Here is a 16,274-nt window from a genome sequence, read left to right on the forward strand (position 1 = left end):
TGGTTGGTATGTAAAATGAATTTTAAAAAATTTTTAAAAATTCAGGGTGATGTGGCTGTACGCAGAAGACAACCTCCAGAAATCACTTCTCTTACTTCCACCATTGGGTCCTGAGGATTGAGCAGGCGTCATCAGTCTTGGTGGCAAGCATCTTTGCTCACTGAGCCATCACACTGGCCCAGAAATGAGTCCCACTTCAGAATCCCTCATGGAACAAGATCCTAGGTGATTCCTATGTCTAGATTTCCCCTCTGAATATTTGGACGCAAAGCTGCTAAGATTGAGTTCTCTGGTGATTCCTGTGGACAGGCCTGCATGGGAAGCTCCTGCTCATCCCTTCTCATTCTTTATTCCTTGCACCATATGGATTCAAAAAGCCAAGAAGGAGCTCCAGCATGAGGATGGGAGGGGCAGCTGCTCCCAGGAACAGGAAAGGGGCAATGTGGTGCCTCCATGGTCTATGATGCCGTCAGAGGAAACAGAGGCGGGGAGGCTGTGGGGTTATGAGAACCACAGAGTCTGCAGCTGGGAGCTGGAGCTCTGAGGAGCGACACCTGTGTCTACAAGGGGCTCAGATCCCTGGGCCTCACTCTCTGGCCCCGCAGTGCTGGTTAGGACGGCCTGGTCTGGTTTCCCCGAGAAGCAAAAGGTGCCTGCCCCAGTATTGTGGAAATGGCTGTCCACTAACAAGACTAAGCTTACCCCAGCTTACTCCGAACGCCTCTGGTGATCCTCCGGGCTGAGATCTGAATGTGCTGGTATCTACAATGACATCTAACTTAGTACCTGCAAAGGCCTGACCTGTCAGGCTGAAGTGCAAGTTGCCCAAGTACCCTCACCAAACTTCTGATGACAAACCTGTAAGTATGCTTGCTTTTTTTTTTCTGGTAGACTTGAAACAAGTGAGAAAGAACGGTCTCCTCTGGGACTGGGAGTGAGCTTTGCAATCAGGCTCCAAGACGACATGTACCAAACGATCCGATCTCATCTGTAAATGTGGCCAACACCTGTTTACCCTCAGCCTCACTGCCACTGCCTGGACCTCGTCTTCCCCACTAGTTACCGTGCCTTATCCAAACCAGGAAGAGAAAGTTGCAGAGTCCTGGAGATGTGTCCAGCAAAAACCAGGGCCCTTATGGCTCAAGGGTTCTAAAAGGTTGTGGCCCTGCTGAGTGAGAGTCAGGAAGTTAATCACCTCCAATCCTTCCTTCAGCCCACTGGAGTCAGTATTATGATCCTTCATCGCAGGAGAAGCTACGAGCTGCATACTTTGCTGCATGCTTTGCTGCATGCTTTGCCTGAGGTCACACAGCTGGTCTGAGTTAGTCACCCATGCTACCCATGGCAGATGTAAAGCCAAGCACTGAACTTGAACCTCATACTCATGGGCAGCTGAAATGGAAGACTTTTCCTGGTAGTGAGTGAATCCCAGCCCTCAGGAGGCAGCAGAACCACCCCTCTCACCAAGGCTGCCCAGCCCCCAGAGTCTGAGAGGAAGGGGCCATCTAGAGCCAGTTGTGGGGCCTCAGCCTGCTTGGTGCTCCTGAGCTCTGTGCTTTGGACTCTGAGCTCTTGGACAGAGAGGCAACAGAGAGCACTGTTTGTCCAGCTGATGAAAGAGGGCTGCAGGACAGGTGGGCAGAGGAGTGGGGGCTGGCACAGAGGAGTGGTCCTCCCAGCAAGACTGGGTCCACTCCATGGGGACTGTTCCAGGACATGGATGTCATCCCATGGCATTGATGGACAACACCCTAATCCAGGCAGCATGTGGCCCTAGGGCAAGGCCATGACTGGCTCTGGATGGCCCCTTCCTAGGGTTAGAGAGGAGCTAAGAGGGAGCAAAGAGGCCTTGGGATGGGAGCCACAACAGAGGTGACACTGAACAGTTATTGGTGCAAACAGCTGGGAGTCTGTCAGTCCATGTGACACAGCGGTGACTTGCAAGGCTCTGAGGTACTGACTGGTCACTTCCACTCTTGGTGCCCCTTTTCCTCATCTGAGAAGTGGGGGTAACCACACCCAACATTTGGGTGTGGTAGATAATGCCCTGGAAAACCAGCCCTGGGGCCATACTTCCTTCCTGGTTTTGAAGATCCTGTTACAAATTCTTCCAGGAGCTCTTCCTTTTTCACTTATTCTGTTGTGTTCCTGAGAAGTTTTTGTTTTTTGTTTTTATGAGACTATGAGCTATAGGGCTGTGTTCCCTAGGTTGTCCCCAAACTCTTGGGGTCAACTGGTCCCATTGCTTCACAGCCCTGTGACTGCCAGCAGGTTCGGTTGGAATATTTGTTCAATCCGCCATTACCCTACAGTTCCATGTCCTGTCCTCAGCATTGTGAGGCCCACCGAAGGCTCCCAACACACATCAACAGAATGAACCCAAGTGAGCAGAGTGTTTGCACAGTGTGCTATCCTCGGACTAAGCACATCCTTGGTTTCTAGAGAAATGTTGATTTTCCAATAATTTCTATTAAGTGTTTCAGTGAGGGGGGCTGCCTCGCTAATCCTTTCCAGATATCTCATTGATTATAGTAGGACAGGTTATAATCTCATCTTTTTGGTTCCATTCAAATGCCATTCACTGAGTTTGTTTTCTGTGCCAGGCACAGCCAAGGGTTTAAAGTTGGAAGAAGCATCTCACAGATTAGCATGGGCTGTGTCCCCACAGCAGCACGCACCCTTTTCAGGTCTCTTTCAGCAGTGCGCTCCTGAGAGTCTGCTGAGGAATGATGGGAAGTTGGCCCAGCAGAGGGAAAAGCCTGCCCACAAGCTCCAGCACCATCTCCTCTGGTCCAGTCCAGGGACCTGTGTCCACACAAGCAGGTAAGTTATGTCTGTGGGGCCACCAGGCCCTTCCCAGGTCTAGGAACCTAGAGCTCATCACCTGTGGGTCTTTGGCCAACAATCCCAACACAACCCCAAACTTCAGTGAGAGCCATGACCACTCTTGCCAGTGAGCCACGAGCTCCCAGCTTCTGCTGAACTTGCAATAGTGGTAAGAACATTAATGTGAGGGGCTGGAAGTAGAACTCGGGGTTAGAGCCTGTGGCTCCATCCTCAGCACATGCACAAAAATGTTTTTGAAGTTGGGCATCATGCTAGCTGCAGCAATGCAAGCCTATACATCCTTCATTTAGAAGGCAAAGAGAATTGTGGGTTTATGTCTAGCCTGGCTTACACTAAAAGAGCCTGTCTTTAATTTCGCAATGGGGTGGGGGTTTGCCTTGTTTGGAAACTCCTCACAAAAACATCCAGACTGGTTTGACAGGTACTATCTAAATGCTGTGTAGAGCCATGGTGGTCCAGAGAATTAACCATCATGGATAAGGAGATCATCCACACCCAGAAGCACTGTTAGGAGGGGTGCAAGGAGCATTAATAACTACACTAGAGACTGCAGAACCAAGAAGGCTGGGCCTCTGGGCTCAGGCACACTGTTGTTCCTCCACACCCAGACCCTTAAAGTGGCAGAGTGTCTTTTCCTGTTCCGTACTCAAGCCCCTACCTCCCTGCTACCAGCACCCAGACACTCTGGGCGCCCCCTCATCTACAGTGAGAGACCTGCAGGAAGAGCCCTGAAAACCACTCCGACCGCCCCTTTTTCCACTGAGTTAGAGGCAGGTGGCAGGCTGCTGAGTCATCCTGGTGCTTCTGAGGGTAGTGACCACCCCTGGAAGATGTACCTGGCTCAGAGAACCTTTTCTTCCCTCCATATGGCCTCCAAGGAAGGGAGGCCATCTCTCAATGGAGCTCCTTGTCCCAGAGGAATATGAGTTTTCACTAGCCCAGTCGAGGAGCCATTTGTCCCCCCAGACCTGGCTCCATCTGGAGCTTACTGAGGCTCTGCCAGACGCCAAACTATGTTTCAGGAGCTGAAGACACAATGGATAAGAAGGGTCCGTCCCTGCCCAGAGACAGAAGCTAAACCACTGAGCGGCAGCCATGTTATGTTTGTGACGAGTGTTGTGGGGATGAGAGTGTGCGGAGGGGCAGGTCAGAGTAGCCTTTCTGAAGAAGAGAAGTGTGGAGGTGGGCCACTGGGCCAGCGGGAGCTACTCGGGAGACTGCCCACTCAGGAGGGCAAGGAACCTTACCAGCTTCTTTGTTCCAAGCTTATGGAACAGAGACCTCCATAGGAGGGAGGCATCAGGAATTCCCAGCTGCAGGGACACCAGACTCTGGGCAGGAAAGGACACCCCCCGCCCATCTGAAAAGCTTCCTGCTGTGAGGGTTTCTACTAACCTTTTAAGAGAGAAGACGTGGCAATGGGTGCTCTACCTACAGCAGAGACCATTCAGCCCCTACCTATCTCGTGGACCCTTGTACATCTGTCATCTCCCCCACCCCCACAGGAGCCTCAGCTCCCTCTTGAGAGCTTCCCAGAGTCCTATGGGACCTTGGTACTTTGGGAGCTCCTTAGGGACAAAGAACCTTCCCGTTGACCTTGACTACTTTTCCTGGCATCCTGCGTCCATATGCTAGCAAGTCCCTCTTTTGGGGACCCTTACTGAGAAAGGACAGGAGGAAGGAAGGAAAAGTGAGGTCGGTGAATTAGCTTTCAACAGACACCTACAGGCCCTGCAAGCTTAAGGAGGGGTTGCTAGACTGTACAGGCTCATATGAGGAAAGTGGGGGTCCCCTGCTTGCCGCCTGATGCCGCACCTCCAAACTGGACTTCATGTCCACTGAGTCCTCAGGGCCGTTTCTAGGGTGACCAGTGTCTTAGCCTCACTCTAGCTCCATGTCTCAGGCCAGTCACTCCTTCACTGGAGTCTTTGCCTCCCAGGAAGCTGGGGTCAGTCCTGAGAGGTGCAGCCGTCAGCCAGCCCCTCACTCTCCCCTCTCCCTAGCCTGGGCCTATGAACAGGGTGGTATGGAATTGGAATATGCCCCTCCCCTTGCTGAGTGCCACATCAAGGCCTTGAGACCTTTCTGCAGAGTAAAGATGACTAGGCACACCGACGTCAGGGCAGTGGTAAGGCGATAGAGGAAGACCCCAGTAGGGCCCCATGTGTGGGGTACAGTCAGGGTTGTCAGGACTCTTAGTCACATGCTCCCGTGGGGCACTTGCCCTGTCAGGCCTGCAATAGCAGCCCCTGGTGGCACTTCTCAGGGACAGCACAGGCCTTCACTCGCTGCCCTGGACATAGGCTACTGGGAGTCCAGCCCGTGCCTGTGTGCAGTGCTCTTGGGTTGACAGAGCCTGTTCACAGGGGCCTCTCTCCAGGGGCCTGACACCAGAGTCAGGTGTGTGGCTAGCTCCAGCTCACAGACCCTGCTTTCTGTCTGCTCACCGACCATCACTGCTGGTGTTAGCTCTGCCCTCCTTCCTGGAGCCCCAGGCCGAGCTATTAGCCTTCCTGAGTTTCCCCTCAGCCCCGCCCTCCGAGCTGTGTGGCCCCGCCACCCCTTTCAGAGGCCCACTCAGATCCGTGTTGATAGTGGCTTCTAGCTGCCGTGGGTTTTTGTTTTGTTTTTTATTTTGTCATGGGGCCAGGGATGGAACCCGGGGCCTTGCACATTCTAGGCAAATGCTGCTCTGTTAAGCTGTCTCCCCAGCCCTGTAGGTGTTCGGTTTCCCAGTTGTGAAATCCTTCATCAAGGTCTCTGTAGAAGTTATACGTATAGGGAGGCTGGGCCAGGAGCCTGGTCCTCTAGCCACATGCACTGAAGGCCCTCATGGGAACCCCCAAAGCTATGTGGGCTCTTCCAGGTTCTGTAGAGCCTGCTGGGAGCATTTCAGATTCTGGGGTTACCCTCCCTCCCCCTCACTTCAGGGTACCTGTGGGAAGGGTGAATGAGGGGAGCCAGACCAAGGCAAGAATCTACTGACTCACACCTTGAGGAAGCACTGACCAAGGGGGCAAATGTGTTAATCCCTCTGTCTAGAGAGAAGCAAGGTCACAGCGGTGGCCCTGGGCAGTTTTCCAGCAGGTGCCCAGGCTGGACTGTCTCTGAGACTTGGGGAGCCGCTGACCATCGTCTCTGAGTAAGTCTACACACTGGGTCCTGAGGTGGCACTGTGGGGGAGGGCCCTTCCACTGCCAGCAGGAAGGCACAGGGCCACTTTTAAAAGCTCCCATGTAATTGTGTCTCTGGGTGCTTTTCTGGCAGGCTGACACACTCACAGGGAGAGAGGGAGTGGGGTCAGGCCTTGGAACAAGAACCATGGATCATTTGCACCTGCTAGGCCCTCGCCCAAGGAGGAGCCTGGATTAGCTGGTGTGGGGATTCTGGGAAATGAGTAGGAAGGGCGCTCCAAGTTCCACTTGGAGAAGCCCCGCAGACCCAGATGAAGGTGGTCCTCCGTGATCTCTCCACAGGGATGGAGATTGGTGGACAGCCATATCGGAAGTCTCAGGGAGAGAGTACCACATTCCCAGTATGTACGTGGCTAAAGTCTCCCATGGGTGAGTACCCAGCCCAGTCCCACCTTGAGGACCTTCCTATACTCTTCCCACAGCGTCCTCTTTATGCATAGCTACAGACTGAACAGAGCCTGGGCCCTGGCCTTCAGAGGAGCAGACAACTGTCATGTCTTGTTCAGCTTGGCCCATGAGATTTGGGAGCCCAGAGAAGGCCCCGTAGAGGTGGTGTTGTGGTGTGGGCCTTTGGAAGGTGGCCAGGATCAGGTGTAGAGAACCCTGAAGGGGACGTGTAGGAGACAGACATAGTCTATAAGGTCATCCTGAGGCGGGAAATCAAGGGGCGCTTGTAAGGGTGTGTGGATCAGCAGTGGAGCTGGAGGACTGGGCAGTGATGACAGAGGCTGGAGCAACCTGTGCTGCCCTGCCATGCCCTCCCCCCACAGTCCCTCCTCCATCCCATTACCTCCCAGACACTTGGTAATGAAGTCTCCAGGCAAAGAAAGTCTGACCCTGCCTTCATAGGGCTGTTCCCCCAAAGTCTCTGGAGTCAGGACTCTGAGAGCAACTCTTGGAGGGATCTCTGAGCCTCTGAGGCCTGCTCTTCACGGTACAGAAGGCAAGGGAAGCCCAGAGGGCAAGGGAGGGGAGAGCTTGTCTAGGTCAGGCAGAGGCGTTATTAAATCCTTTTAATAGAATTCTGTTAAAGCCCACAAGCTTAACCTGTTCCTCTCCTTGCTCCCCAGGTGGCTGTATGAGGGCCTGAGTCGGGAGAGAGCTGAGGAACTGCTCTTGTTGCCTGGGAACCCCGGAGGGGCCTTCCTCATCAGAGAGAGCCAGAGCAGGAGAGGTGGGTAAACTCAACCTACACCAGACACCTCTCCAGAGTGAGGCTCAGGCTAGAGGACACACTGTCGCCACTCCTAAAGGTCAGCAGAGGTTTCTTGAGTCCAGTCAGGCTGTGACTGTAAAAGACCCTGAGGTGGAACCAGGCTGTGAGGGCAAAGAAAAGACAGCTGACCTGGAACAATCAGCGGGAGACTTTGTGGAGTGGGTACCTGGGCTTGGAGTTGAGCCACGCTGCTTCCATGAGGGAAGCAAACAGACAACAGAGCAAAATTGGTCTTAGTCTATATTTTGATGACTAGGATTGCTGTGCCTTTAATCCCAGCACTCAGAGGCAGGCAAATCTCTGTGAGTTTGAGGTTAACCTGGTCTACATAGCAAGTTTCAGAACAGCCAGGGCTGTTACATAGAGAAACTCTGTTTTGAAAAACAAAAACAAAAAAAAACCCAAACAAACAGAAAAACCACATGGGATTTACTCTGACCAGCAGTGGGAACCCTTCTTTACAAGACAGAACATGAGAGGACCTCTTGGCAAATGTTCATCACAAGCCATGCACCCGAGAAAGACTTCAAGGGTCAAAAATACAGAGTCAGAAGTGACAGTTTAGAGAGGAGTCACTGCAGTGCAGACAGACCTGTGTCTGTCTCAACTGAGCTTACTGCATGGGCTGTCTGTTGGGGGGTCCTTGCTCTGCACCTCCCCACTGTATGCACTTCCCTTAAGAGCTTCCTAGATTAACCTTCCCCCAGCCCCTCACCCTCATAAACACCATTGGCTGCTGCTGCGGGTGGTGGTGGGGCACCTGGCTCCAGTGTGGCAGCTGCACAGGAAACCTCAGTGGTGGTGACTGAGACAGGGGCCCTGCAGAACTACCAATTGTGAGCTAGAAAAGCCACAGGAAGTGCTCAAGGCTTAGCACCCCACCCCACCTCTGACCTGGTGCAGTCCCAAGAGCATAGTGACCACCCCTTGTGCTATTATCCCTCTCTTTTGATTAAGAAGGAGCTATCACAAGGAAAGTTCATGTAGAAGCCAAGAGGATTCATGAAGATCTTCAAACACCTGGAAGGATCCACAGGAATTCTAGGACCAGTGTCCCTGTCGCCAGCACCTAGTGGGGGTCACTCAGGAAACAACTCTCATCAGAAACAGAAGACCCCGTGTCAGGGCCCTGTGGTGCATGCCAGTAATCCCAGCACTTGGGAGACAGAGCCCAGAAGAGCAAGTGTTCAGTCACATTCAGTCCTGAGTTCGAGGCTCAGCACCCATGTAAAATGTCTGGCCTGGTGGTGTATGCTTGTAATCTCGGTACTAGGGATGCAGGACAGGAGGATCCCTGGGGCTTGCTAGCTTACACATACAGAACAAACAAAAACTTCCCGTGCTGACCTTGTAGAATGGTTATCTCTCCAAGGCTTCCTTTGGACAGCACTGCGGAAGGTCATACCCTACCCAGCCTGGGAAAAGATCACTTTAGTTCACTGCTTACAGACCCGTGGGTCTCTGTCCAGAGATGCACAGACGTGCCTGCAGGCCGGCTACCACACACCCAGCATGCTCAGCCTGAGGCCGGGCCTGAACATCTTCTTCTCTTACACTTGTGGCCTGGGGAGCTGGCTTGGAGACCACATTGGAATCACCCCGGAGGAGCCTGTAACATGAATGCCTGCACTCCAGGCTTGAGCTTCCGATTTAATTGGTCAGGGATGTGTCCTAGGCTCTGGAATCTGAAAGGCTGCCGTGGGGTGAGACCTCTCACCAGGCAGGGCGTGTTTGTAGTGAAGTAGAGCAAGAAATCCCTGGCATATGCTGGAGTCGGAGGTAGGGGGCAGTCAGACTTGTTTCAGATACTTAAGTATATCCTGGGTGACTGTGAAATTTGATGCTAAATTCTAGGGTCCTGAATGATGTCATAGAGTGTGGCTCTCTGAAGCACAGGGGTCATTGGGATGTTTTGGATTTGGTGACAGTGCTGGTTTCGCCACTACAGACATACTAGGGGTGTGCTTTCAAAGTGACAGAGGAAAACTTAGAAGGAAGTAATAGAGAAGTCATGTTGCCTGTCGATCACGGGGAGAGAGACTTTTACTTGTATTCTGTGCATTTTGTCACATATGACACCGTAACCACTGACTGGGTGACATCAGGATCACTCTTTCTCCTGTTTTTCTGCAGCACTGGGAATCAGATACTTTTGGAGACAGGGTTTCACTGAGTTGTTCAAACTGGCTTTGAATTCATTCTGTAGCCTGGGCAGGGCTTATGATCCTGCTTCCACCTGAGTGCTTTCACAGGCTTTGCCCATTGTACCTGATTCTAGGATCAGGCTGGGATTCCAGAGGAGTGGAGCCTGTGTGTGCACCAAGGAAAGCCTGCAGCCCTGAGCACTCAAGAACACCCTCTCAGCCACCCTCCACACTTCCTCAGAGTTCCTCTAACTTACCTGGCTATGCTGTAGGCCTGGGGAGAGCCAGGCTTGAGGATTGCTCTATGAAGGAGGTCCTGATCACTACACAGGTCACAGGACTGCTCCGGAAAGCTGTCCCGGGATTAAGGACAGGTTCCAACAAGCAGCATTCCCTCACTCTCTGGCCGTCACCCTGTGCCCTCTTTGTGTTGAATTCAGTGAGGGAAATGAGTGAGCAAGATGTGGCTGTTCCTCTTGGGCTCAGCTCTGCCCACTCTCCGGTGGCCAACACTTCCCTAGTGGTGGCTGAGTCACATTTTCCACACTGTGGCTCCCAGTCTCCAGCTGCAGATGGGAGGACCTAGGGCTCAGCATCTCTTAGGCCATTGGCTCCTTCGTGACCTCAGTGGAGGAAGTGCAGGCAGGGTCTGCCAGGTATTTCCACCAGGTAGATCCTGATGGCACCCCTAGCTTCTCCCAGCACCACTAGAATGCCCAATCCCAGAAGTTCTGGGCATGAGTACCTAAGCCTGCTAGAGCATCCAGGACCACCTACACTGCCTTTGGTCTGGTAGGTCTCCAGGCCCTCTGTGCCCTCTAGTTCCATTGCCTACCAGGTACTCATTTTTTCCATTCCACTTCCTGGCATGTGGTCCCACAGCCTGGAAGCCACCCCCCACCCCCTGACTTCTCCCCTGGGCAAATATACATTCATCCTTCATGGTCTAAGCCATTGTTGCCTCCCCATGCTGCCCGTCCTCCTCGAAGCTCTCACAGCATCTTGAAAGGTTCTCCCTTGCAGCTGTAGCTGGTTTCTTGCAACAAAGTTGAAAGCTGTGCTCTGAGAACAATGGAGCTTGTTGTCCATTGAGGACCATCAAGGACAACCCCTGTGAGGAGATGGGCGGGCAGATAGCTCCTATCTTCCTTACATCTCCGTCTGAGCCTGTGTACTCTCTGGCATTGTAGTAGGGGCTCAGATGTTTGTTGGAGAAATGAATGAGTCTGCCTAGATAGGCAGAAAGCTGGAGTAAACTGTCTTCCAGACAGGAAGGAGAGAGCCATTTTAATACCAGACTGCCAGACAGGCCCAGACTTGCCTCGCACACCACCAGCTCCCTCATCCATCCAGGCAGATGTTATCTTGTGTGCACTAAGCAATGGTGGAGCTCCTGAAGGGCCCTCTAGACCCATGGCCAGTAGGGGGCAAATAAATGCTCAGTGTGTGTTTTCTACAAGAAATCCAAGGGCAGTAAGTCTTCAAATGGCTCACTATAATTCTAGCACTGGGAGGCTGAGGCCGGGGTGGGGGGAAGAGGAGACCCCTGCTCAAGGTTCAAGGCCAGATTCAGCTACGTAGTGAGCTTCTGTCAAAAAGTCAACCAATAGGACACCCAGGATCCAAGGTGTAAAATACAAGATCCTAGCCACAGTCTCAGCGGCAAAACGGACGGTGCCCAGCACGTTGAGCGGAGATGAGGGTGTGTCTGTGGGGCAAGTGCGCGGGCCTTGAGGAAGGGCTTCTGGGGCTAAGCCAGCGGGGCTGGAGCAGGTCCAAGGAGAGGTCGGATTCTGCGAAGCCTTTCAAAGGTCATGCGGACTTTGTTTCTAAGTGTGATAGGGAGGGCTCCAAAGAGGAGTGACCTACTGGTGTATGTGATAAACTGGAAGTGGGAAGCTACACAGGAAGCAGCCACAGGCTCTGTCTGGTTGAGATGTGGTCAGAGTCCAGGTGTGCTCTGAGCGTAGCCAGTAGGGCTTTCCGCCGCTGGCAGAGGAAGAGGTTGATCTCGGCCCCTGGTGTCAGAGGTTTCTGCTGACAGTCACCTGGCCCAGCTGCTTAGGCCTGTGGCCAGGGAATGTGGTCAAAGAGTGTGAAGAAAAGTTGCTCACTTTGTGGTAGCCATGGAACAGAAAAGCTTGCTGGGAAAAGATTAAGCCCTCATGATCTCATCACCTCTCAAAGGCCCCAGCTCTGAATACTGCTGCCAGGAGCTGTGCCTTCACTCCAGGGCTCTGTGAAGGCATTTCAGATCCAAATCAAGATAGTGGGAGAGGAAGCAGTCAGTGACTCCAGAGTCTGGGGCTTAGTGGTGGATGGGTGGATGGGTGGATGGATGGATGGATGGATGGATGGATGGATGGATGGGTGAGTGAATGAGTGGATGGATGGGTGGGTGAATGGATAAATGGATGGATGGATGGATGGATGGATGGATGGATGGATGGATGGATGGGTGCATGGATGGGTGGATGGGTGGATGGATGGATGGATGGATGGATGGATGGGTGGATGGGTGGATGGGTGCATGGATGGGTGGATGGGTGGATGGATGGATGGATGGATGGATGGATGGGTGGGTGGATGGATGGGTGGGTGGGTGGATGGGTGGGTGGATGAAGGCTATCTATGAAAATGGGAAGATGGCAGGAGGATAAATTAGAACCATCCATCAGAAGGTTTCCTTCTTTAAGGGAAGGTATACATATTGCAGGCAAAATGTTCTGCATAGAAGGATGTCTTAGGGTTTCTATTTCTTTGAAGAGATACCATGACCACAGCAACTCTTATAAAGAAAAACATTTGATTGGGGCTGGTTAAGAGGTTCAGAGGTTTGGTCCATTACTGTCATGGTGGGCTGCATGGCAGCACACAGTCATGGTGCTGGAGAGGGGGCTGAGAGTTCTATAACTGGGTTGGCGGGCAGCAAGAAGATTCTGGGCCTGGCTTGAGCATTTGAAACCCCAAAACCCACCCCCAGTGATACATTTCCCCCAACAAGACTACATCTACCCTAACAAGGTAAAAACCTCTTGATAGTACCACTCCCTAATAAAGTGACCTAATGACCAAGCATTCAAATATATGAGCCTGTGGGGGCCATTCCTATTCAAGCTACCACAAAGGAACAGTGGGGACACAGGGCCAGAATGCAGAAAATAATAGGTGCTTGCTGCATGCCAAACATGGTTCACTACCTGAATGCTTAGAGGTACTGAGATAATCACTAGCCCCCTTCACACCGTGTGGCTAGGTGTGCCTTAGCAGCAGGGTTGGTGAACATGGGTGGCACAGGTCCTACTGAGTGCGGCTGTATGAGAACCAGGCAGCCTGCATTATGAAACAGATGTCTTGGAACTGAGAGTGCAGCACTTAGGATTGGCATTTGTTTTATTTTTGAGACAGTCTTCCTATATAGCCCTGACTAGCCTGGGACCGTTACCAGGCTGGCCTTGAGCAACTGCCTCTCTTCAAAAGCTTGCTGCCGGGCGGTGGTGGCGCACGCCTTTAATCCCAGCACTTGGGAGGCAGAGGCAGGCGGATCTCTGTGAGTTCGAGACCAGCCTGGTCTACAAGAGCTAGTTCCAGGACAGGCTCCAAAACCACAGAGAAACCCTGTCTCGAAAAACAAAAAACAACAACAACAAAAAAACCTTGCTGTGTAAGTGTCCCTGTGCAAAACGCTTCACTGTTCTGAACTTTACTGAACGTACACTGGACTTGTTGCTGTTCATTTTTGAGACGGTCTCACACAGCTGAGGTTGGTCTCAAACTCACCATGTAACCGAGGAGGGCTTCCTGCCTCCACCGACCTCATGCTGGGATTATACTCTCAGCTACACAATCAGCATTGCCTTCTATAAAGCTCCATTCCACTTTGTGTGAGAGAGAGGACTACCTCACACTGAGTGGTGTGCACCCTAGGCCAATGGTTTACCACTGAGCTACATCCTCTGCACTTTATTGTACATAGAGCTCAAACGGGGTTCATGAATATGGTGTCTACTGGTAGCAATGCTGTCTTTCTCCCCTGTGTATGAGATGGGACTGCTGGGTTTGAAGGAAGAACTCAACACAAATTGTCTCCAAGGTGGTTTTCGCTCTGTGACCATGCTGACATCTAGACATTTTCACATTCCAATCCTTGAGTCTTTATACGGCCAATATTAAGGTTCACTGACACCTTACCCATCCTGAGGCCCACAGAATCCTATCTATAACAACCAATTCTCGTCCTGCCTTTGACCCCAACACCTCCTTGAAGGCTGGGCTGGATCTCCAGCGAGGCCTCAGATAGATCACTGGATCCTTTCTTCCTCAGGCTGCTATTCCCTGTCCATCCGACTCAGTCGCCCAGCATCTTGGGACCGGATCAGACACTACAGGATACAGCGCCTCGACAACGGCTGGCTGTACATCTCACCGCGCCTCACCTTCCCCTCACTCCAGGCCCTGGTGGATCACTACTCAGGTGTGACAGCCTCCATCCTTCTGTCCTCCACAGCAGACTGTATGAGGGTCCGAGGAGGTCGTCAGTTGTGCCCTTAGAACCCGACCTGCTGGAGCTATCTAGGCACAAGAGGCATGCCCTCCATCTATCCCCATGCAGCCCTGGTGCTGAGATGTGGGTGAGCGCTGTCTCTATCCCATGCTGACAAAGAACTGACTAGAAGTTAACTGTGAGTTTGGCCAAAATCTCACTGCCACGGTGATGGTTCCAAATCAAAGTGCCCTACAGCAGAGTTCTCATCACATGAACCAGATAGTGCTGTTCCTGGGTGCAATTCAATCTTGAGCATTTCTGGTTCCCGCCCTGTAACCAAGTGTCAAGGAGATAAGGAAAACCTCACTGGGCATGATGGCCTTTAATCCCTGAATTTGGGAGGAAGAGACAGGCAGATCTCATGAGTTTGAGGTCAGCATGGTCTACTGACTGAGTTTCAGAACAGCCAGGGCTACATGGAGAAACTGTCTCAAAAAAACAAAGTCAGTGGCAACAAACAACAAAGGTGGCTCCCCACAGTAGATCAGATAGGCCACAGGCTGACCATTCAGCTTGCTTTTCTCAGTTTTACACTGAACTCAGTATCACATAACTTAGCCCCAGATGAACTTTACATCTCAGCTGTCGTGAGACCAGTACCTTGAGACTTCACTTCCCATTACGTTTTGGTGACCACGTTCCTAACGTGCTAAGCACAGAACACTGCCAGGGCAGGTATCACATCAAGGGCTTGCGTCTCTTCCATAGAGCTGGCCGATGACATCTGCTGTGTGCTAAAGGAGCCCTGTGTCCTGCAGAAGCTTGGCCCACTACCTGGCAAAGATATACCTCTACCTGTGACTGTGCGGACGGCATCACTCAACTGGAAAGAGCTGGATAGGTAAGGGGAGTCCTGGAAATGTGAAGGCAGAACAAAACGTGGATTCACAACCCAGAATGGGCCTGTGAATCCAGGGACACCCTCTAGAGCCCAGAGCATGCATGAGCAGTGGTGAGGACAAGGCAGGTAGTAAGGAAACAGCAGACATGGACCTCTGGGTAGCCAGAGGGAGAGGAAGGTTGGAGTGCATGGGTGAACAGAGTCCTGAGTAGGGAGGTCAAGATGGAGTTAGATCAACTAAGAAATAAGGAGCCAGGCTGGGCAAGGGTGGCGCACACCTTTAATCCCAGCGTGGGAGGCAGAGGCAGGTGGATCTCTGTGAGTTCAAGGAGAGCCTGGTCTACAGATAGTGCCAGGACAGGCTCCAAAGCAACACAGAGAAACACTGTCTCAAAAAAAAAAAAAAGAGGAGTTGTCAGCAGGAGTTCCCTCCTGGTGCCATTCTAGGGGTGGTGAACTGTGTGGCAAGCACAGAAGTGGCTCCCTTACCCGCTTTCCCCCATCCACAGCAGCCTGTTGTTGGAAGCACCTGCCAGTGGGGAGGCATCTCTTCTCAGTGAAGGGCTCCGAGAATCCCTCAGCTCCTACATCAGCCTCACTGAGGATAACTCCTTGGACGATGCATAGTCCAAACAGAAGTCAAAGGGGAACCAAGGCTGTTTCACCTAGGACCCCAATCCGGTCAAACCTGATGAAGTACCCTCGAGACAAGGCTGGGATGCAGGTACATCCAGGGTCTCACATGGACCTTCTACTCCTTCCTCTCAAGTTGTAAGAAGTCATTATCTTCCTCCCAAGGCCTCAACCCTGCCTACAATTTCTAGTCCATGTGCATCGCAATTCAAGGCAGAGCCAGGCCTCTACAGAGTAAATTACTTCTGAGGCTTGGTGTTCCTAGGAAGGATGTCCATTACAACTGCTAATCAGCCCGACAAAAAGGCAGAGATCACCACTAGCAAAAGGAGAGAAAAACTATTAGGGAAATTTACAAGACTCATTAAGAATGCAAACACATCTCAGACGGTAGGATGGCTCAAAGCAAAGACAAAGACAGGCAGAGCACCCGATGGCTTAACACAGTAGCCACCATCTTACCCCCAAGCAGAGCAAGACCAACAATTTAGATCTTTCCATGATCCCTCACATCAAGTCCCTTGACAGCCAAACTCTCAGATCTCTACTTCAGTGTTCATCCACAGCCCAGCCATACCCTAGTGCTGCCATCTGGTGGCCAGACACAATATGACACCTTTTAAGTCCCACCTATCTCAGTGCCGGGCCAGAACATCAGGTAGTAGACCCTCTCCGCAATGTTAAAGCCAAAGCAGTAACCCTTACCAACTCCAGCCCCTTGTTTCCCTGACAGCCACAAAGAGAAAGAGGCCTGACTGAAGCAGCTATGGAAACAGAGGGAGAAGGAAAGCTGGGGCTCTGTCTAACATTCTCCCTAGGTTCTGAGGGTGCCAGTGGGGAGATAAACAAGGCT

The 16,274-nt window shown here is 52.1% G+C and overlaps 1 protein-coding gene across 1 annotated transcript; it reads left to right on the forward strand.

The window, feature by feature from the left end:
- The first annotated feature begins 695 nt into the window (after nt 1-695).
- On the forward strand, nt 696-16,253 carry Sla2 (Src like adaptor 2). Its single transcript, XM_057780331.1, has 8 exons — nt 696-860; nt 2,688-2,823; nt 5,890-5,989; nt 6,324-6,410; nt 7,112-7,215; nt 13,726-13,875; nt 14,656-14,788; nt 15,298-16,253. Exons 2-8 carry the CDS (start codon nt 2,727-2,729, stop codon nt 15,413-15,415), a joined length of 789 nt encoding a protein of 262 aa, XP_057636314.1. The 5' UTR covers nt 696-860; nt 2,688-2,726; the 3' UTR covers nt 15,416-16,253.
- The last annotated feature ends 21 nt before the right edge of the window (nt 16,254-16,274 follow it).

Source organism: Chionomys nivalis, chromosome 9 (genome assembly GCF_950005125.1).
Source record: "Chionomys nivalis chromosome 9, mChiNiv1.1, whole genome shotgun sequence".
In the NCBI taxonomy this organism is placed as follows: Eukaryota; Metazoa; Chordata; class Mammalia; order Rodentia; family Cricetidae; genus Chionomys; species Chionomys nivalis.

Coding starts and splice junctions, on each gene's coding strand:
- Sla2 (XM_057780331.1), top strand. CDS start 2,727: ATGATGGGAAGTTGGCCCAGCAGAGGGAAAAGCCTGCCCACAAGCTCC. Junction 7,216..13,725: donor AGAGAGCCAGAGCAGGAGAG/GTGGGTAAACTC, acceptor TTTCTTCCTCAG/GCTGCTATTCCCTGTCCATC. Junction 13,876..14,655: donor CCTGGTGGATCACTACTCAG/GTGTGACAGCCT, acceptor TCTCTTCCATAG/AGCTGGCCGATGACATCTGC.